The 23305-nt window shown below is 45.3% G+C and overlaps 1 protein-coding gene across 1 annotated transcript in view; it reads right to left on the minus strand.

The window, feature by feature from the left end:
• LOC123997415 (prolyl 3-hydroxylase 2-like) overlaps positions 1-23305 on the minus strand; it is a 111605-nt gene that overhangs the window by 7112 nt on the left and 81188 nt on the right. The window contains exons 4-8 of the mRNA XM_046301609.1: positions 10809-10940; positions 8494-8621; positions 5840-5929; positions 3271-3311; positions 1132-1223 (exon numbers count right to left, since the gene is read on the minus strand). Of these exons, the coding sequence (XP_046157565.1) occupies positions 1132-1223; positions 3271-3311; positions 5840-5929; positions 8494-8621; positions 10809-10940 (483 nt within the window). The remainder of the gene's footprint in view (positions 1-1131; positions 1224-3270; positions 3312-5839; positions 5930-8493; positions 8622-10808; positions 10941-23305) is intronic.

Genomic DNA, 23305 nt, shown 5'->3' on the forward strand with positions numbered 1-23305 from the left:
TGCTCTACAACATCCGCAGAGTACGACCCTGCCTCACACAGGAAGCGGCACAGGTCCTAATCCAGGCACTTGTCATCTCCCGTCTGGATTACTGCAACTCGCTGTTGGCTGGGCTCCCTGCCTGTGCCATTAAACCCCTACAACTCATCCAGAACGCCGCAGCCCGTCTAGTGTTCAACCTTCCCAAGTTCTCTCACGTCACCCCGCTCCTCCGCTCTCTCCACTGGCTTCCAGTTGAAGCTCGCATCCGCTACAAGACCATGGTGCTTGCCTACAGAGCTGTGAGGGGAACGGCACCTCAGTACCTCCAGGCTCTGATCAGGCCCTACACCCAAATAAGGGCACTGCGTTCATCCACCTCTGGCCTGCTCGCCTCCCTACCACTGAGGAAGTACAGTTCCCGCTCAGCCCAGTCAAAACTGTTCGCTGCTCTGGCTCCCCAATGGTGGAACAAACTCCCTCACGACGCCAGGACAGCGGAGTCAATCACCACCTTCCGGAGACACCTGAAACCCCACCTCTTTAAGGAATACCTAGGATAGGATAAAGTAATCCTTCTCACCCCCCCTTTAAGATTTAGATGCACTATTGTAAAGTGACTGTTCTACTGGATGTCATAAGGTGAATGCACCAATTTGTAAGTCGCTCTCGATAAGAGCGTCTGCTAAATGACTTAAATGTAAATGTAATATCTCTACCTGTACATGATCATCTGATCATTTATCACTCCAGTGTTAATCTGCAAAATTGTAATTATTCGCCTACCTCCTCATGCCCTTTGCACACAATGTATATGGACTCCCCTTTTTTTCTACTGTGTTATTGACTTGTTAATTGTTTACTGCATGTGTAACTCTGTGTTGTCTGTTCACACTGCTATGCTTTATCTTGGCCAGGTCGCAGTTGAACTTGTTTTCAACTAGCCTACCTGGTTAAATAAAGGTGAAAAAAAAAATATATATATATATATTTGCAGAGTCTTATTAATCTCTTCTCAGAGTCAGGCCGTTCCATGTATTTCAAACATTCTAGAGCTAGCACACATTTGTCAACCGATCAAGTGTGAAGCGTCCGGTGGTCCCCGAGGAGAGGTTGGAAAAGCATTGGTGTCGGGAACAGAGGATGTCCTACCTTCTCTGAGCTCCTGTGGTGGGGCCAGTGTGAAGTTCTTCTTCTCTGAGATGGGTACATACTCCATCCATCCATCGGTACCAGAGGGGATCCTGGGGGAATGCAAGAACAGAGCACGGAGCCACGTCAACAGGCAGACAGTACATGCTTATAACAAGGCTGAGGACATTCATTCGGGCTGCGGTAGGCCTTCAGTGTCTTCTTATGTTACATCTACGGAAGTAGCTAGCAGACAAATACATGTGTATTAGAGTCTTTATATTTGAAACACTTATTTTCTTTATTTTTTTCAAATAATGTGGCCGAATTGCCTACTTCTATTTGACGTGTTTAAAAGTATTTCCAAATATATTGCGATATTCAACTGACTTGTATACTTGTATTTTACTTGTATTTAAACAAATATATATATATATACATATATACACAAATATATATACACATATACACAAATATATATACACATATATACACAAATATATATACACAAATATATATACAAATACATATATACACAAATATATACACAAATATACATACATATATACACAAATATATACATATATATACATATATATACAAATATATACATATATACACAAATATATACATATATACACAAATATATACACATATACACAAATATATACACATATACACAAATATATACACATATACACAAATATACACATATACACAAATATATACACATATATATATACACAAATATATACACATATACACAAATATATATATACACAAATATATACATATATACACATACACAAATATATACACAAATATATACATATACACAAATATATACATATACACAAATATATACACAAATATATACACAAATATATACATATACACAAATATATACACAAATATATACACAAATATATACACAAATATATACATATATACACAAATATATACATATATATACATATATACACAAATATATACAAAATATATACATATATACACAAATATATACATATATACACAAATATATACATATATACACAAATATATATATATACACAAATATACACAAATACATATATACACAAATATATACATATATACACAAATATATACATATATACACAAATATACACAAATATACACACAAATATATACATATATACACAAATATATACACAAATATATACACAAATATATACACAAATATATACACAAATATATACACAAATATATACACAAATACACAAATATATACACAAATATATACATATACACAAATATATACATATACACAAATATATACATATACATAAATATATACACAAATATATACATATACACAAATATACATACATATATACATAAATATATACATATATACACATATACATATACATATATACACATATATATACACATATATATACATATATACATATATATATACATATATATATATATACATATACACATATACATATATACATATACATATATACATATACACATACATATATACACACACATACATACATACACACACATACACACATGCATACATACATACACACACATACACACATGCATACATACATATATACACACATACATACATATATACACACATACACACATACATACATATATACACACATACACACATACACACATACACACATACACACATACACACATACACACATACACACATACACACATACACACATACATACATACATACATACATACATACATACACACAAATACTTACTCTGAAATGTCTTTGAAAGTAATTGAAATACCCTAAATAGTATTTATTGGGAGCATATATATAGAGTGTGCAACTATTTGCCACAACAGATTACACAAGAACCATGCCATACTGAAAGTATCCAGTAGATGTCAGTGGTGTATACCACACAAAGCAGAGGTACTACAGTCAAATACGACACAGGACATAATACAGTTTTCATTCATTTATTATTGTCTATAAGTGAAAAGAATCACTTGAGTCTAAACTATCTATCTGACACAGTGTTGCCCTTGTGAACTACACATCTGATATTCATTAATATACAGGACATTCCATGGGACAACTATTGAACAAGTTAACATTTCCAAGAGGATATTTCTGGGTTTGCTCACCTGTTCGAATCCTCTCTTCCACCTGTGCTGGTCCAGTAATGCTACAAGAAAAGGTAATACATTGACAGATCAGAATTGTACATTTTAGTCATTTAGCGGATGCTCTTGTTCTGAGCAACTTACAGTTATAGCGCTCATCTTAAGGTATCTAGGTTAGACAACCACATATTACAGGCATAGTAAGTAAACCTACGCTGAGTGTACAAAACATTAGGAACACCTTCCTAATATTGAGTTGCACCCCCTTTTGCCCTCAGAAAAGTCTCAATTCGTCGGGGCATGGACTCTACAAGTTGTCGAAAGAGTTCCACAGGGATACTGGCCCATGATGACTACAATGCTTCCCACAATTGTGTCAAGTTGGCTGGATGTCCTTTGGGTGGTGGACCATTCCTGATACACACGGGACATTTTTGAGCGTGAAAAACCCTGCAGTGTTGAAGTTCCAGACACATCCTGTCCAAAGGCACTTAATTATTTTGACTTGCCAATTCACACTCTGAATGGGACACATACACAATCCATGTCTCACTTGTCTGAATCAGGGACGAGCTGCCCCCTTTTGTCGGCCCACGGACCAATTTCACCAATATATACAGAACCAGTCAAAAGTTTGGACACACCTACTCATTCAAGGGTTTTTTCTTTATTTTTACTATTTTCTACATTGTAGAATAATAGTGAAGACTTCAACTATGAAATAACACATGGAATCATGTAGTAACCAAAAAAGTGTCCAAATGTAAATGTAATCCAAATGTATTTTATATTTGAGATTCTTCAAACTAGCCACCCCTTTGCCTTGATGACAGCTTTGTACACTGTTGGCATTCTCTCAACCAGCTTCACGAGGTAGTCACCTGGAATGCATTTCGAATTAACAGGTGTGCCTTGTTAAAAGTTCATTTGTGGAATTTATTTCCTTCTTAATGCGTTTGAGCCAATCAGTTGTGTTGTGACAAGGTAGGGGTGGTATACAGAATATAGCCCTATCTGGTAAAAGACCAAGTCCATATTATGGCAAGAACAGCTCAAATAAGCAAAGAGAAACGACAGTTCATCATTAAGACATGAAGATCAGTCAATCCGGAAAATGTCAAGAAGGAAACCACTACTAAAGGACACCAATAATAAGAAGAAGCTTGGCTTGGGCCAAGAAACACGAGCAATGGACATTAGACTGGTGGAAATCTGACCTTTGGTCTAATTAATCCAATTTGAGATTTTTGGTTCCAACCGCCATGTCTTTGTGAGATGCAGAGTAGGTGAACGGATGATCTCTGCATGTGTGGTTCCCACTGTGAAGCATGGAGGAGGTGTGATGGTGTGGGGGTGCTTTGCTGGTGACACTGTCAGTGATTTATTTAGAATTCAAGGCACACTTAACCAGCATGGCTACGACAGCATTCTGCAGCGATACGCCGTCCCATCCCGTTTGCGATGAGTGGGATGTCTGTTAGTTTTGATGTCTTCAATATCATTCCACAAAGTAGAAAATAGTACAAATAAAGAAAAACCCTTGAATGAGTAGGTGTGTCCAAACCTTTGACTGTTACTGTATGTTGATCTGTTTAACACTTTTTTGGTTACTACATGATTTCATATGTGTAATTTGATAGCTTTGATGTCTTCACTATTATTCTACAATGTAGAAAATAGTCAAAATAAAGAAAAACCCTGGAATGAGTAGGTGTCTCAAAACGTTTGACTGGTACTGTATATATATTTTTTAGTCATTCAGTCTGGGTCTCAACTTACTGCTGAGAGTTAAAATAATAGAATACACATGGTACAATTTTGAAATTTGGTTGTGCATCAGCAGTCACCATTTAGCCCATGTCGGCTTAATTGCCTCCATCCTATGGCAAAATGTGTAGAATAGCAGGAAATGACCTGTAAAACCGCTAATTGTTACCTTCACTGTCAAGAGGGGGCCGCTACAATGACTTGAAGTGGATTTAACAAGTGTCATCAAAAGGGTTCACCTGGATTCAGCCGGTCAGTCTATGTCATGTTCCTAATGTTGTGTACACTCAGTGTATATACTATATACAAACTCCTATTATAATATATATACTAAATCTATACTACAACTATGTGGAACAAATGCAGATCCAGAAGCATTAAAGTGCAAAAAGTACATGAATGAAAAGCTGGAGCACCAATGGTTTTCCATCATGGCCTCTAGGTGGTGCTGTGTCCTGCGGCTATAATGGTGTAACTACCAGGCACCTGTTACTGTCCTACATACAGCCCATATGTATCAACAAGTGTCACAGAGTAGGAGTGCAGATCTAGGTTCAGACCCCACCCCCTCTCAATTTAATCTTATTAATTGTGATCTAAAAAGCCAAACGGATCCGAAATCAGTAATCTGGCCCCAGCGCGCTGGCTCTCATTTTCTGTGTCCCTATTTCAAAAATGACTCGTTCCAGTAACAGGACCAGAAACGTCACCCCCAATTGACCTTTCAGTAGTCATGGAAGCCATTCACAAGTATCAGAGACAGCCCAAAAAGTTCAAAATAAGAGGCCGAGTTTCCATTTTGTCATCAATGCACTGTACTCACCCCCTCTGTAAATTCCACGTGCATGTTCTCACTGCCAATCACTAGTAGCTCCAGCTCCTGCTTATGGCGTCTCAGGTACCACTCGGCCTTCTATAGAAACAGAGATATCGGGCAGCCATTGTCACGCCCTGGTCGAAGTATTTTGTGTTTTTCTTCATGTATTTGGTCAGGCCAGGGTGTGACATGGGTTTTTGTATGTGGTGTGTAGCTTAGTGGGATTGTAGCTTAGTGGGGTGTTCTAGGAGAGTCTATGGCTGTCTGAAGTGGTTCTCAATCAGAGGCAGGTGTTTATCGTTGTCTCTGATTGGGAACCATATTTAGGCAGCCATATTCTTTGGTTGTATTGTGGGTGATTGTCCTTAGTGTCCTGATGTGTCAACTAACACAGAACAAGGACAAGTATAGGCTGTTTTTGGTTTTCATTATGTTTATTGTTTTTGTAGTGTTTTGTATTGATTCGTGTTACGTTTGTTTTATTAAACATGGATCGCAATATACACGCTGCAGTTTGGTCCGACTCTCCTTCACCATACCTAGAAAGCCGTTACAGCCATGTTAATCTCCACAGGTTAAAAAACATTTTTTTAATGACATCACTTTAGCACATTTACCGAGCGACTGAATGGCTCAGTAGAATAGAATAAACATTTTAGCATAATTTTAATACAGGATGGCACAATTTATAGTCCAACATTTACATGTGTATTTTGGGAAGGGGAGGATGGGGGCAGTGTATAAACAGAGCAGTATAATAAAAGTAAAAAAATAATCACCTGAAAGCAACAACAGCACCATCTAGTGGTCAGAAGCTGGTAATATCAGGATGTAGGATGGGACATAAACCTAACAACTTCAGTGACTAATTTCTCTGAACAGGCGGAAAAAAAAAATCACTGAGAATACATTACATAGGATGAAGAAACAATACTCCAAGCTGCAGCCCCATACTACTTGTCAGACATAGAGAACTGATACTGTATATTCAATGTTGGGTTGGGTTGGGTTGGTCTTTTGACCATTTATTTGGATTCCTTATGTCTTACTCATTGTTAGAAAAAAGTTTGGTCCAAATAGGATGTTAGGTCCTATATTTATTGAATATTATATGAATCCTATAAATTAAAATGGCCAATTTCTGTGCAATCAATTAGTCTGAGACAAATTCATTTCACCCAAATTGGACATTTTAATTATATTTCAATAAAATATTGTTGCAGGAATGCTAATCTTATCTGTTTCTAACTACAGAAACTATTTCAGAACAATCTGAGATGGTGGGTGTCAAATGGCATGTTGTTACAGTTGAGGAATGAGGGAAAGAACGGGTGATCATCTGCAATAGACAAGAAGTGGCGAGGCTGTTTTGAAACCCGAGTAGCCAGTGGCATTTGTGGGCGGGCTAAAAAAATCTCCTCTTTCCACCTGTAATGTAAACAGCTCCTAAATTGTTTCTGTGGGCATTAATGCATGATATAACCCCTCCTCCCTGTTCCTGAAGGACAGGAGGCCTTGCCAGGAAGGCAGACCACGGCTCTTCACTGCTCAAAATGCTGGCTAAATGAGGTCCCTGAAGCCGCAGAGAGAGGACGAGAAAGAAAGAGGAATGGAGAGGAGAGAAGAGAGACAGAGGGAGAGAAAGATGGAATGGAGGAAAGGCGAGTCGAGGGGCCGAGAGGAGAGACCCAGAGGGACTGAGATAGTTGATGTCAGAGTCCTAACCACAGTCATTAGCTGCACCGGTTTGTCCACTGGCATGCACACACACACACGCACGCACGCACGCACGCACGCAAACTCTCACACACACACCCTGGCCCTACTGGGAGAACTCACGTTCACTCTAATAGGTTCCAGGCTTTCCAGGAAAATGGGCCTGCAAGGGAGGGAGCGCAGAACAAGAGACTCCTTGGCTGTACAGAGAGTGCAGGGTTTAAAGTCGACCGTTCTTGGGGGGGGACAAGTTCTTCGGGGTAAAACCGGCTGCTAATTTGCCAGTTCGAGATAGTTCTCCAGGCAAACTGACTTCGTATGCACCCCAAATAGCACCCTATTCCCTCCACGGGGGAATAGTGAGCCGTTTGAGACGCAGCCTATTCCAAACGTCGGCTCGGAATTATCAGCACATTTACATTCCCAATAACCTGATAATTAGGAACAACCAAGGGGATATGGTTGCCGGTAAACACAAACGATGAGTCACTAAAAAAAAATCTGGCATTAAATTCACGCAGCAATATCAGGCTTATAAAATCTATTGGGCAGTAAATCTGTAGGAATCAAAACTAAACCCTGGGCCCCAACTATTTGGCCATACTACGTAGAAAGAGCAACAGTAACTGATTAAAGTACCCTCCAACGTGAACAAAGCAAATAACAAGGTGCGTCTATTCCTTACAGTGCACTATTTATTACTACCAAAAGTAGTGCACTATACCATATAGGGAATAGCTAGCCTGGGTGCCAGTCTTTTTGTGCCAACATGCCACTCCTTGCCACTCATTATCATGCCAAACAGTTTGGGTTGACAAATAGTTGAAATTATAGCACAAAAATGATCCGGGACCAGGCTAGGGAATAGCCCATGAGGGTCCGGATTAAATATGGCGCACTATATAGGGAATAGGGTGCCATTTTGGATGCAACCAAGGTCTTACCTCCCGGGGCTTGACGTCGTGGCCCACGGCCTCTCTGTAGTACTCCACATTCTCCGTCATAAACTCCTCCCCCTCGTGGAACAGCAGGTAGGACTTGGCACACTCCATCGCCTCCTCCACCATGTTCACTGGAGAGACAGAGAGAGAAGACATAAAAATGGAACTTGTTGTGTTGCTTGACAACACAATTGAAAATGGAATTGAATATTGAAATTGAAAGAAAGGGGGTAGAGAGAGAGAGGAGAGGGGGGGAACAGAGAGCGAAAGAAAGAGAAACATAGTGAGAGAGAGATAAATCAATAGAAATAGGTTTCAGGCAAGGTGGTGTTTAATGAGTCTGTTGACAGGTAGAGAGCTTGAAAAGACCTCCATCCATCCTTCTGTGCCCCGCCTAAACAAGAGGGACTGTCATCACACCTCCTTTACAGACTCCCTCCCTGAACTCCCCTGTAAGACTGCATCCCAAATAGCATCCATGGATGCTATTTGGTCAAAAGTAGTGCACTATATAGGGAATAGGGTGCCATTGGGGATGAAGACAGTATGACAGACACTTCCTATAGGTTTCCACTCAAAGTTCGGCACAGGTCCACATGTCATAAAGCAACCCCTAGGTCTAAATGAGATTTTGAAGTCTAGCGTGGCTGAACATTCCAGGCGCATGACCACAATGGAGCAAGCAGCAGTAGTGCTACAACAGTGAGAGTTTGTCAGAGGCTAGGTGAGGTACTGGAAACACACACACACATACCCACAGTTGCTCCAGGCTCCAGGCTAGGGCAGTATCTCCCGTCCCTAAAGTGCTTACAGCAAGTAGTGAATTGCAAGTAACACATACACACATGCACACACACACACGCATGCACACACATACATCCACCCTGACACGTGCGCTTTACCATCTTGTAAAGTAGTTGGGCTCACATATCACTTCCTGGTGGGGCGGCCAGGCCTGAGGCAGCAGCATTTCTGTGGTCAGCGCGTCTCCTCCTGGTTCCCAGGTCATAAACAGTGAGGGGCTTTGAGGCCGTAAATCCCCCCCCCCCCGCGACATTGTCACCGAACGGATCATTGAGGAAACAGCTTCCCGCAGAGCAATGTGAGGCTGCTGAGTGATGGGGAGACTTGACAGGCGACTCAAGACTTGTCGACTTCCAGTCATTGCACTAACGCTAGTTAGCATTGGCCTGCGAAACTAACGCACTTCCCTCATACTGGACACAGATACATAAAAAGGGCATCCATGAGTTCATCCGACTCTGGGGAAGTACATAAAGGGCATCATTGCCAAAATCCTGAACTATCCCTTTAAGTGCTGCTGCTGGGAATGATTCACTGAGCTGTGTTTTTCCTAGGATCCCATGAGCCAATTGGGTTTATTAGACATATTCTGATGAGCTCATTGGCTTTTCCTTCCTTCCTTCCTTCTCTCCTTTCCTATGTTGTCCTGCCAACCCCCCCCCCCCCCCTCCTCCTCTAATGTCTGATCCCCAAACAGCTCAGACTACACAAATGCTGGTGGCCTATTATGAACAACAACAGACCAGATCATGGGCAAATGTTGCTGAATCAGTTTGAGTGGAACAGTGTGTGCTTCTCTATTGAGGTGTGGTCCTGGTCTGTTTGGTGTTGATTGTCTGGGCCTGTATTCACAAAGTGTCTCAGATTAGGAGTGCTGATCTTGGATCACGTCCACCCTGTCCCGATTCATGACTACCTAAAAAGGTCGAGCTGATCCTAGACCTGCACTCCTACTCTGAGAAGCTTCATGAATACGAGTTCTGGTCTTTCTAATCCCTGCCTTTTCAAATGCCCGCGACCAGGTGTTCCTCAGCTCCCTGTCTCTCACGAGTCAACAGGGGAATACTGACCTAATTCAGGATCATTCCATATAGGCGTGTTATTGTTAGTGAATAAAAGCCTGTACACACGACATCCCGCCAAGATCTGAGTTGGCCATCTCTGCAGTCTGAACACCGCACCCTGTGGTTTGGAACGTCGGCAAGCAGAGTCAGGTAGGGTAAAGCAGGATGCGGTTAGGTAAGACTTGGGGCTGGAATCAATGCGTATTGGGGGAAGTATCTCGGGAAGATCCACATTCAACTGAGAAGGTAATATCCGATTGAGGCGACACCTGCAGCGGTTTTACCGCGAATGCAGTCTCCGCGAATGTGGAAACGTTGCCTTTAAATTGCCATCTAGCTACAGCGCGGATCTCCGGCGATACTTCCAGCCCTTACTCTGGAAGTGGGTGAACTGCAGGCAGTCGAAGCGTAAGAGGTAAAAGTAGGGTGCAGTAGGGGGATGTTGCTCACTCTGGAAGTAGGCAAACTGCAGGTAGTCGTAGTGTAGAGGCAGGTAGTTCTCCATGGGAGACAGACGGCCGGGCCGGGTCGACAGGTCCCTCACACACTCGTGTTCACAGTGCAGCGCCTGGGTGAAGTGGTCTGAAACACACACAGGAGGGTAGGTGGGGATACAGGGGGAAGTCATATATTCATAAGCATTTATCAAGCAGAGTTTTAAAGGAAAAGCATTGAGCCGTGTGATCACGACGAGGAACCATTCGCAATGCCTACCGTAATGTCTCGTGCAGTGTCGTCATCCGACTGACTGCCGTACATTCTTTATTGCGATCACAAAGGTTTCTTTTCAGCCAGGTCGCCACCGATTTACTGTAGATATTGTGCTTTGCGTTCTCCGTACTCGATGTGCAATCACTATGGGACACGTCAGCCCAACACTTGGTTCAGATTCAGTGGTTAGTAGATCCAACTCAAAATGTGTTCTCTTTTCACTTGCACTACATTTAGCTTCACTCACTGAGACTCTCGGGTCGACTGAGGAATTCGCATCCTGAAGCCACGCAACAAACCTTTAGCGTTCAACGGTTTCATCACCTTCCACAACACAGTGGGTAACAATAGTGGGTGAATAAAACATTTATAGCACAGGAATAAAATGGGACCTAGTGACATGCATGTATAAACTATCGTCATCCTTTCTCTAATGACAAACATAAAAAGAAAGAGATGGCCGAGGTGGGATTCGGGTTAAACCAATGTCCCCCGGTGATATGCTCCTGTGAAGTCAACCACTGTCAAATCACAGGTCAGACAACCGGATACTCCTGTATCTCTAGAACTAAAGAACACCAACAATAACCTCGTCTCTCGTTGCTAGTCTTTGCATTTGTTGATTCGTAAATAACTGTAAATAAACTGTAAATAAAATTGCACGAACGTTGCTTTGTGTAACCCCTTATATTGTGCCACCCCCAAAACCACGGAAGAAAGTACGTCGGAAGACAGTAAACCACTAAAGGATCACATAAATATATAACATTGTGAATACTGTAGTGTTAAGGAAAATGAATCCCTTCCATTCACATGTACACTACATGACCAAAAGTATGTGGACACCTGCTCGTCGAACACCTCATTCCAAAACCATGGGCATTAATATGGAGTTGGTCCCCCATTTTGCTGCTATAACAGCCTCCACTCTTCTGGGAAGGCTTTCCACTAGATGGAACATTGCTGCGGGGACTTTCAGCCACAAGAGCATTAGTGATGTCGTGCACCAATGTCGGACAATTAGGCCTGGCTCGCAGCGTTTAGGTTTCCCTTCAATGGAGCTAAGTGGCCTAGCCCGAACCACGAAGAACAGCTCCAGACCATTATTCCTCCTCCACCAAACTTTACGATCCACACACTATGTGTTTATGTTTTCAAATGTATGTCAATTATAAAGTCTTTTGTCTGTAATGTCTTTTTCATTACGTGTCGGAACCCAGTTAAACTAGCTGTCGCCATTGGGGATCCTAATAAATCAAGTCAAATCAAATGCCTTACCATGTAACGTTACTTCTCCATCAAGATCAAAATAGCACTTGAGGTACATGACTTGACTTTAGAGACTCATTCAGCACTTGAGGTACATAGTCCCACGGTCAAAGAAACTACAACTGCGCTGATTCTACGGTTGTTGAAGTCCTAGGGAAAAAGAACTCTTGGCATGATTAGACATTGAGAAAAGCCTCATCAAAGCCAAGACTGTATGTTTTTGGCATGTTTGCGCAGTGATACGAGTGATTGAGACAAAGCACGCTTGCCATCGACTCAGCTTAGCTTCAAGGCCACCACAATACCGCTAGCAGCAGAGCGTTCTGTGAGGGGAACTGCGCAACTGGCTAATGTCAACACAAACACAGCTGACTACGCTTGTGTGTGTGTGTGTGTGTGTGTGTATAATTGCATAATCACATGACTATTTTCCAGTGCTATGAGAGGCCTGACACCCCTGTCACCACAGGAGGTTGGTGGCACCTTCATTTGGGAGGATGGGCTTGTGGTACTGGCTGGAGCAGAATGGTATCAAGTACATCAATCTCATGGGTTGATGCCATTCCATTCGCTCTGTTCCAGACATTATTATGAGCAGTCCTCCCCTCAGCAGCCTCCGCTGCCTGTTACACATCCTTCCACATCAGAACATCCAACATTATCCAGCTGTGCTGCTTCTGGGCCCACATTCATAAAGCCTCTCAGAGCAGGATCAGTTTCCTTTTAACACATAATGAATATGATTCCATTAAGAAGGGAGGACCTGATCCTAGATCAGCATTCATGATCTTTATGAATATGGGCCCTGGAGTCTATGGACTCACAAGCTAGGCCTGACGCAATGACACTTTGGACTAACAAAAATGCAACAATAAGACAGTACGTTAAGCGAATGCTTTCCCTCAATGGAGCATTAATGCCAGACTGTACACTGAGTAGTCGCTGACAAGACTTTATGGAGAAATTAAGAAACTGAAGTAGTAAAAAAGGGAAACAAATCTGAAACAATTCTCCCTCTCAGTTCAACGGTTGTAGACGTAGGGCTGGATACGTGGGGCTGTAACTGACCAATGAGTTCACCTAACATTGACCAGACCTGCTCTGGATGACTTTGTGGTCAGAAGCTTATGGCCATGGCTGACGAGGAGAGGTGATGAGAGAGAGCGAGAGCGAGAGTGAGAGAGAGTGAAGAAAGAGAGGGTGGGGAAAGAAAGAGAGACAGTGAAGAAAGATTGAGAGGGTGGGGAAAGAGAGAGACAGTGAAGAAAGATTGAGAGGGTGGGGAAAGAAAGAGAGAGAGTGAAGAAAGAGAGAGGGTGGGGAAAGAGAAAGAGACAGTGAAGAAAGAGAGAGAGAGGGTGGGGAAAGAAAGAGAGACAGTTAAGAAAGAGAGAGGGTGGGGAAAGAGAAAGAGACAGTGAAGAAAGAGAGATAAAGAGAAAGAGAGTGAAGAAAGAGAGAGGATGGGGGAGAAAGAGAGACTGAAGATTGAGAGAGGGTGGGAAGAAAGAGAGACTGAAGATTGGAGGTGAAGAAAAGAGAAAAGAGAAAGAAGAAAGAGAGAGGATGGGGAAAGAGAAAGAGAGAAAGAAAGAGAGAGGGTGGGGAAAAGAGACAGTGAAGAAAGAGAGAGAGAGGGTGGGGAAAGAGAAAGAGAGACAGTGAAGAAAGAGAGAGAGGGAAAGAGAGAGAGACGGTGAAGAAAGAGAGAGAAAGAGGAGACGGTGGAAAGAGAGAGAGGGGTGGGGAAAGAGAAAGAGACAGTGAAGAAATAGAGAGAGAGGGTGGGGAAAGAGAAAGAGACAGTGAAGAAATAGAGAGAGAGGGTGGGGAAAGAGAAAGAGACTGAAGAAAAGAAAGAGACAGTGAAGAAATAGAGAGAGAGACTGAAGAAAGAGAGAGAGAGGGTGGGGAAAGAGAGAGACAGTGAAGAAAGAGAGAGAGGGTGGGTGGGGAAAGAGAGAGAGACTGAAGAAAGAGAGAGGGTGGGTGGGGAAACAGAGAGAGACAGTGAAGAAAGAGAGGGTGGGGAAAGAGAGGGTGGGTGGGGAAAGAGAGAGACGGTGAAGAAAGAGAGACGGTGAAGAAAGAGAGAGGGTGGGTGGGGAAAGAGAGAGACGGTGAAGAAAGAGAGAGAGGGTGGGTGGGGAAAGAGAGAGAGACGGTGGGGAAAGAGAGAGAGACGGTGAAGAAAGAGAGAGAGGGTGGGTGGGTGGGGAAAGAGAGAGACAGTGAAGAGTGAAGAAAGAGAGGGTGGGGAAAGAGAGAGAGACAGTGAAGAAAGAGAGGGTGGGGAAAGAGAGAGAGAGAGAGTGAAGAAAGAGAGGGTGGGGAAAGAGAGAGAGACAGTGAAGAAAGAGAGGGTGGGGAAAGAGAGAGACAGTGAAGAAAGAGAGGGTGGGGAAAGAGAGAGAGACAGTGAAGAAAGAGAGAGACAGTGAAGAAAGAGAGGGTGGGGAAAGAGAAAGAGACAGTGAAGAAAGAGAGAGGGTGGGGAAATTGAGAGAGACAGTGAAGAGAGAGAGGGTGGGTGGGGAAAGAGAGAGGGAAAGAGAGAGAGGGTGGGTGGGGAAAGAGAGAGAGAGTGAAGAAAGAGAGAGAGGGTGGGTGGGGAAAGAGAGAGAGACAGTGAAGAAAGAGAGAGAGGGTGGGTGGGGAAAGAGAGAGAGACAGTGAAGAAAGAGAGAGAGGGTGGGTGGGGAAAGAGAGAGAGACAGTGAAAAAAGAGGGTGGGGAAATTGAGAGAGACAGTGAAGAAAGAGAGAGAGGGTGGGTGGGGAAAGAGAGAGAGTGAAGAAAGAGAGAGAGGGTGGGTGGGGAAAGAGAGAGAGACAGTGAAGAAAGAGAGAGAGGGTGGGTGGGGAAAGAGAGAGAGACAGTGAAGAAAGAGAGAGAGGGTGGGTGGGGAAAGAGAGAGAGACAATGAAGAAAGAGAAGAGAAAGAGAGAGACAGTGAAGAAAGAGAGAGAAAAGAGGTGAAGAAAGAGAGAGGGGGAAAGAGAGAGAGACAGTGAAGAAAGAGAGAGGGGGGGGAAAGAGAGAGACAGTGAAGAAAAGAGAGAGGGTGGGGAAAGAGAGAGACAGTGAAGAAAGAGAGAGAGGGTGGGGAAAGAGAGAGACAGTGAAGAAAGAGAGAGAGGGTGGGGAAAGAGAGAGACAGTGAAGAAAGAGAGAGAGGGTGGGTGGGAAAGAGAGAGAAAAGAGAGAGAGGGTGGGTGGGGAAAGAGAGAGACAGAAAGAAGAAAGAGAGAGAGACGGTGAAGAAAGGTGGGGAAAGAGAGAGACAGTGAAGAAAGAGAGAGAGGGTGGGGAAATTGAGAGAGACAGTGAAGAAAGAGAGAGGGTGGGGAAAGAGAGAGACAGTGAAGAAAGAGAGAGGGTGGGGAAAGAGAGAGACAGTGAAGAAAGAGAAGAGGGTGGGGAAAGAGAGAGACAGTGAAGAAAGAGAGAGAGGGTGGGGAAAGAGAGAGACAGTGAAGAAAGAGAGAGAGGGTGGGTGGGAAAGAGAGAGAGGGTGGGGGCAAAGAGAGAGAGGGTGGGTGGGGAAAGAGAGAGAGAGTGAAGAAAGAGAGGGTGGGGAAAGAAAGAGAGACAATGAAGAAAGAGAGAGAGGGTGGGTGGGGAAAGAGAGAGAGTGAAGAAAGAGAGAGAGGTGGGGAAAGAGAGAGAGACAGTGAAGAAAGAGAGAGAGGGGTGGGGAAAGAGAGGACAAAGTGAAGAAAGAAAGAGAGGGGTGGGTGGGGAAAGAGAGAGAGACGGTGAAGAAAGAGAGGGTGGGTGGGGAAAGAGAGAGAGACGGTGAAGAAAGAGAGGGTGGGTGGGGAAAGAGAGAGAGACAGTGAAGAAAGAGAGAGGGTGGGGAAATTGAGAGAGACAGTGAAGAAAGAGAGAGAGGGTGGGTGGGGAAAGAGAAAGAGACAGTGAAGAAAGAGAAAGAGAGGGTGGGGAAAGAGAGAAAGAGAGAGAGGGTGGGGGGAAAAGAGAGAGGGTGAAGAAAGAGAGAGGGTGGGGAAAGAGAGAGAGTGAAGAAAGAGAGAGAGGGTGGGGGGAAAGAGAGAGAGACAGTGAAGAAAGAGAGAGGGTGGGGAAAGAGAAAGAGACAGTGAAGAAAGAGAGAGGGTGGGTGGGGAAAATTGAGAAAGAGACAGAAGAAAGAGAGAGGTGGGGAAAGAAGAAAGAAATAGAGAGAGGTGGGTGGGGAAAGAGAGAGACAGTGAAGAAGAAAAGAAAGAGAGGGTGGGGAAAGAGAGAGACAGTGAAGAAAGAGAGGGTGGGGAAAGAGAGAGACAGTGAAGAAAGAGAGAGAGGGTGGGTGGGGAAAGAGAGAGAGAGACAGTGAAGAAAGAGAGAGGGGTGGGGGGAAAGAGAGAGAGACAGTGAAGAAAGAGAGGGTGGGGAAAGAGAGAGACAATGAAGAAAGAGAGGTGGGGAAAGAGAAAGTGAAGAAAGAGAGGGTGGGGAAAGAAGAAAGAAAGAGAGAAAGAGACAGTGAAGAAAGAGAGAGGGGGGGGAAAGAGAGAGAGACAGTGAAGAAAGAGAGAGGGTGGGGAAAGAGAAGAGACAGTGAAGAAAGAGAGAGGGTGGGTGGGGAAAGAGAAAGAGACAGTGAAGAAAGAGAGAGGGTGGGTGGGGAAAGAGAAAGACAGTGAAGAAAGAGGGGTGGGGAAAGAGAGAAGAGTGAAGAAAGAGAGGGTGGGGAAAGGGGACAAAGAAAGAGAGGGTGGGGAAAGAGAGAGACAGTGAAGAAAGAGAGGGTGGGTGGGGAAAGAGAGAGACAGTGAAGAAAGAGAGGGTGGGTGGGGAAAGAGAAGAGTGAAGAAAGAGTGGGTGGGGAAAGAAAGAGACAGTGAAGAAAGAGGGTGAGAGAGAGACAGTGAAGAAAGAGAGAGAGGGTGGGTGGGGAAAGAGAGAGAGACAGTGAAGAAAGAGAGGGTGGGTGGGGAAAGAGAGAGAGAGTGAAGAAAGAGAGAGAGGGTGGGGAAAAGAGAAAGAGAGTGAAGAAAGAGAGAGAGGGTGGGTGGGGAAAGAGAGAGACAGTGAAGAAAGAGAGAGAGGGTGGGTGGGGAAAGAGAGAGAGACAGTGAAGAAAGAGAGAGGGTGGGGGGAGACAATGAAGAAAGAGAGAGAGTGTGGGTGGGGAAAAAGTGAAGAAAGAGAGGGGGGGGGGAAAGAGAGAGAGACAGTGAAGAAAGAGAGAGGGTGGGGAAAGAGAGAGACAGGAAAGAGAGAGGGTGGGGAAAGAGAGAGACAGTGAAGAAAGAGAGAGAGGGTGGGGAAAGAGAGAAGTGAAGAAAGAGAGAGGGGTGGGTGGGGAAAGAGAGAGAAGAAAAAGAGAGAGGGGTGGGGGGAAAGAGAGAGAGACAAAGAGAAGAAAAGAGAGAGGGGTGGGTGGGGAAAGAGAGAGACAGTGAAGAAAGAGAGAGAAGGGGAAAGAGAAGAGACAGTGAAGAAAGAGAGAGAGGGTGGGTGGGGAAAGAGAGAGAGACAGTGAAGAAAGAGAGGGTGGGGAAAGAGAGAGAAGAAAGAGAGGGTGGGGAAAGAGAGAGTGAAGAAAGAGAGGGTGGGGAAAGAGAGAGACGGTGAAGAAAGAGAGAGGGTGGGGGGAAAGAGAGAGAGACAGTGAAGAAAGAGAGAGAAAGAGAAAGAGACAGTGAAGAAAGAGAGAGGGTGGGTGGGGAAAGAGAGAGACAGTGAAGAAAGAGAGGGTGGGGAAAGAGAGAGAGACAGTGAAGAAAGAGAGGGTGGGGAAAGAGAGAGACAGTGAAGAAAGAGAGGGTGGGGAAAGAGGTGGTGAAGAAAGAGAGGGTGGGGAAAGAGAGAGAGACAGTGAAGAAAGAGAGAGAGAGAGACAGTGAAGAAAGAGAGAGGGTGGGGAAAGAGAGACAGAAGAAAGAGACAGTGAAGAAAGAGAGGGTGGGGAAAGAGAGAGAGGGTGGGTGGGGAAAGAGAGATGGGGAAAGAGAGAGAGACAATGAAGAAAGAGAGAGAGGTGGGTGGGGAAAGAGAGAGAGACAGTGAAGAAAGAGAGGGTGGGGAAAGAGAGAGAAGAAAGTGAAGAAGAAAGAGAGGGTGGGGAAAGAGAGAGACGGTGAAGAAAGAGAGAGAGGGTGGGGGGAAAGAGAGAGACAGTGAAGAAAGAGAGAGGGTGGGGAAAGAGAAAGAGACAGTGAAGAAAGAGAGAGGGTGGGTGGGGAAAGAGAAAGAGACAGTGGGGAAAGAAAGAGAGAAGAAAGAGAGGGTGGGGAAAGAGAGAGAGACAGTGAAGAAAGAGAGGGTGGGGAAAGAGAGAGAGACAGTGAAGAAAGAGAGGGTGGGGAAAGAGAGAGACAGTGAAGAAAGAGAGGGTGGGGGGGAAAGACAGTGAAGAAAGAGGGTGGGGAAAGTGAAGAAAGTGAAGAGAGAGGGTGGGAAGAGAGAGACAGTGAAGAGAGAGAGAAAGTGAAGAAAGAGAGGGTGGGGGGGAAAGAGAGAGAGACAGTGAAGAAAGAGAGAGGAAGGAAAGAGAGGGTGGGGAAAGAGAGAGACAGTGAAGAAAGAGAGAGGGTGGGTGGGGAAAGAGAGAGAGAGACAGTGAAGAAAGAGAGGGTGGGTGGGGAAAGAGAGAGAGACAGTGAAGAAAGAGAGGGTGGGGAAAGAGAGAGAAGAAAGAGAGGGGGGGAAAGAAGAAAGAGAGAGAGAGGGGTGGGTGGGGAAAGAGAGAGAGACAGTGAAGAAAGAGAGGGTGGGGAAAGAGAGAGTGAAGGAGAGGGTGGGGAAAGAGAGAAAGAAAGAGAGGGTGGGGAAAGAGAGAGAGGTGAAGAAAGAGAGAGAGGGTGGGGGGAAAGAGAGAGACGAAGAAAGAGAGAGGGTGGGGAAAGAGAGAGACAGTGAAGAAAGAGAGAGGGTGGGTGGGGAAAGAGAAAGAGACAGTGAAGAAAGAGAGGGAGAGAGACAGTGAAGAAAGAGAGGGTGGGGAAAGAAAGAGACAGAAGAAAGAGACAGTGAAGAAAGAGAGAGGGAGAGACAGTGGGGAAAGGGAAAGAGAGACAGTGAAGAAAGAGAGGGTGGGGAAAGAGAGAGAGAGACAGTGAAGAAAGAGAGAGGGGCGAGAGACAGTGGGGAAAGAGAGAGAGGGTGGGTGGGAAAGAGAGAGAGGGTGAAGAAAGAGAGGGGGTGGGTGGGGAAAGAGAGAGAGGTGAAGAAAGAGAGGGTGGGTGGGGAAAGAGAGAGACAGTGAAGAAAGAGAGGGTGGGTGGGGAAAGAGAGAGAGACAGTGAAGAAAGAGAGAGAGGGTGGGGGAAAGAGAGAGAGAGACAGTGAAGAAAGAGAAAGAGAAAGAGAGAGTGAAGAAAGAGAGGGTGGGGGGAAAGAGAGACGGTGAAGAAAGAGAGAGAGGGTGGGGAAAGAGAGAGACAGTGAAGAAAGAGAGGGGTGGGGAAAGAGAAAGAGACAGTGAAGAAAGAGAGAGGGTGGGTGGGGAAATTGAGAAAGAGACAGTGAAGAAAGAGAGAGGGTGGGGAAAGAGAGAAAGTGAAGAAAGAGAGGGTGGGGAAAGAGAGAGAGACAGTGAAGAAAGAGAGGGTGGGGAAAGAGAGAGACAGTGAAGAAAGAGAGGGTGGGGAAAGAGAGAGACAGTGAAGAAAGAGAGGGTGGGGAAAGAGAGAGAGACAAAGAAAGAGAGGGTGGGGAAAGAGAGAGTGGGTGGGGAAAGAGAGAGAGACAAGAAAGAGAGGGTGGGGAAAGAAGAGAGTGAAGAAAGAGAAAGAGTGGGTGGGGAAAGAGAGAGAGACAAAGAGAGAGAGAGAGTGAAGAAAGAGAGAGAGGGTGAAGAAAAAGAGAGAGGGTGGGTGGGGAAAGAGAGAGAGACAGTGAAGAAAGAGAGGGTGGGTGGGGAAAGAGAGAGACAGTGAAGAAAGAGAGAGGGTGGGGGACAGGAAGAGAGAGACAGTGAAGAAAGAGAGGGGTGGGGAAAGAGAGAGACAGTGAAGAAAGAGGGGAAAGAGGTGGGGAAAGAGAGAGAGAGTGAGTGGGGGGAAAGAGAAGACGAAGAAAGAGAGAGAGGGTGGGGGGAAAGAGAGAGACGGTGAAGAAAGAGAGAGGGTGGGGAAAGAGAAAGAGACAGTGAAGAAAGAGAGAGGGTGGGTGGGGAAATTGAGAAAGAGACAGTGAAGAAAGAGAGGGTGGGGAAAGAGAGAGGACAGTGGAAAGAGAGGGTGGGGAAAGAGAGAGAGACAGTGAAGAAAGAGAGGGTGGGGAAAGAGAGAGACAGTGAAGAAAGTGAAGAAAGAGAGAAGGAGAGGGTGGGGAAAGAGAGAGAGACAGTGAAGAAAGAGAGGGTGGGGGGGAAGAGAGAGAGAGACAGTGAAGAAAGAGAGGGTGGGGAAAGAGAGAGAGGGTGGGGAAAGAGAGAGAGGGGAAAGAGAGAGAGAGACAGAGAGGGTGAAGAAAGAGAGGGTGGGGGGGAAAGAGAGAGAGAAGAAAGAGAGTGAAGAAAGAAAGAGAGAGAGGGGGTGGGGAAAGAGAGAGAGAGACAGTGAAGAAAGAGAGGGTGGGGAAAGAGAGAGAGACAGTGAAGAAAGAGAGGGTGGGGAAAGAGAGAGAGACAGTGAAGAAAGAGAGGGTGGGGAAAGAGAGAGAGACAGTGAAGAAAGAGAGGGTGGGGAAAGAGAGAGAGACAGTGAAGAAAGAGAGGGTGTGGGGAAAGAGAGAGAGACAGTGAAGAAAGAGAGAGGGGTGGGTGGGGAAAGAGAGAGAGAGACAGTGAAGAAAGAGAGGGTGGGGAAAGAGAGAGACAATGAAGAAAGAGAGAGAGGGTGGGTGGGGAAAGAGAGAGAGACGGTGAAGAAAGAGAGGGTGGGTGGGGAAAGAGAGAGAGACAGTGAAGAAAGTGAGAGAGGGTGGGTGGGGAAAGAGAAGAGACAGTGAAGAAAGAGAGAGGGGGTGGGGAAAGAGAGAGAGACAGTGAAGAAAGAGAGGGTGGGGAAAGAGAGAGAGTGAAGAAAGAGAGGGTGGGGGGGAAAGAGAGAGACAGTGAAGAAAGAGAGGGTGGGTGGGGAAAGAGAGACAGTGAAGAAAGAGAGAAAGACAGTGAAGAAAGAGAGGGTGGGGAAAGAGAGAGAGAGACAGTGAAGAAAGAGAGGGTGGGGAAAGAGAGAGAGACAGTGAAGAAAGAGAGAGGGTGGGGAAAGAGAGACAGAGACAGTGAAGAAAGAGAGAGAGGGTGGGGAAAGAGAGGGAAGAAAGAGAGGGTGGAAAGGGAAAGAGAGAAAGAGAGACAGTGAAGAAAGAGAGGGTGGGGAAAGAGAGAGAGAGACAGTGAAGAAAGAGAGGGTGGGGAAAGAGAGAGTGAAGAAAGAGAGTGGGGAAAGGAGAGAGTGAAGAAAGAGGGTGGGGAAAGAGAGAAAAGAAAGAGAGGGTGGGGAAAGAGAGAGAGAAGAAAGGTGAAGAAAGAGGGTGGTGGGGAAAGAGAGAGAGAGGTGGGGAAAGAGAGAGAGGGGGGGGGAAAGAGAGAGAGACGAGAGGGTGGGGAAAGAGAAGAAAGAGAGGGTGGGGGGGAAAGAGAGAGAGACAGTGAAGAAAGAGAGAGGGGTGGGTGGGGAAAGAGAAGAGAAAGAGAGAGAGAGAGGGTGGGTGGGGAAAGAGAAGAAAAAGAGAGAGAGGGTGGGTGGGGAAAGAGAGAGACGGTGAAGAAAGAGAGGGTGGGTGGGGAAAGAGAGAGAGAGACGGTGAAGAAAGAGAGAGAGACAGGAAAGAGGGGTGGGGAAAGAGAGAAAGAAAGAGAGGGTGGGGAAAGACGAGTGAAGAAAGAGAGGGTGGGGGGAAAGAGAGAGGTGAAGAAAGAGGGAAAGAGAGAGACGGTGAAGAAAGAGAGAGGGTGGGGAAAGAGAAAGAGACAGTGAAGAAAGAGAGAGGGTGGGTGGGGAAATTGAGAAAGAGACAGTGAAGAAAGAGAGGGTGGGGAAAGAGAGAGAGACAGTGAAGAAAGAGAGGGTGGGGAAAGAGAGAGAGACAGTGAAGAAAGAGAGGGTGGGGAAAGAGAGAGACAGGGAAAGAGAGAAAGAGACAGTGAAGAAAGAGAGGGTGGGGAAAGAGAGGGACAGTGAAGAAAGAGAGGGTGGGGAAAGAGAGAGAGAGACAGTGAAGAAAGAGAGGGTGGGGAAAGAGAAGAAGAGAGAGGTGGGGAAAGAGAGAGTGAAGAAAGTGAAGAAAGAGAGAGGGGGTGGGGAAAGAGAGAGTGAAGAAAGAAGAAGAGAGAGGAAAGTGGGGAAAGAGAGAGAGAGAGTGAAGAAAGAGAGAGGGGTGGGGAAAGAGAGAGAGAGAAAAAGAGAGAGAGGGTGGGTGGGGAAAGAAGAAAAGAAAGAGAGGGTGGGTGGGGAAAGAGAGGAGAGACAGTGGAAAGAGAGGGTGGGGAAGAGAGAGAGACAGTGAAGAAAGAGAGGGTGGGGAAAGAGAGAGAGACAGTGAAGAAAGAGAGAAGAAAGAGAGAGAGAGACAGAGACGAAGAAAGAGAGAGAGGGTGGGGGGGAAAGAGAGAGAGACAGTGAAGAAAGAGAGGGTGGGGAAAGAGAGAGAAAGAGAGGGTGAAGAAAGAGAGAGACGTGGGAGAAAAAGAGAGAGACAGTGAAGAAAGAGAGGGTGGGTGGGGAAAGAGAAAGAGACAGTGAAGAAAGAGAGGGTGGGGAAAGAGAGAGAGACAGTGAAGAAAGAGAGGGTGGGGAAAGAGAGAGAACAGTGAAGAAAGAGAGGGTGGGGAAAGAGAGAGAGAGTGAAGAAAGAGAGGGTGGGGAAAGAGAGAGACAGTGAAGAAAGAGAGGGTGGGGAAAGAGAGAGAGAGACAGTGAAGAAAGAGAGGGTGGGGAAAGAGAGAGAGAGTGAAGAAAGAGAGGGTGGGGAAAGAGAGAGAGTGAAGAAAGAGAGGGTGGGGAAAGAGAGAGAGAGTGAAGAGTGAAGAAAGAGAGAGGGGTGGGGAAAGAGGGGAAAGAGAAAGA

This window comes from Oncorhynchus gorbuscha, linkage group LG15, assembly GCF_021184085.1.
Source record: "Oncorhynchus gorbuscha isolate QuinsamMale2020 ecotype Even-year linkage group LG15, OgorEven_v1.0, whole genome shotgun sequence".
NCBI lineage: Eukaryota > Metazoa > Chordata > Actinopteri > Salmoniformes > Salmonidae > Oncorhynchus > Oncorhynchus gorbuscha.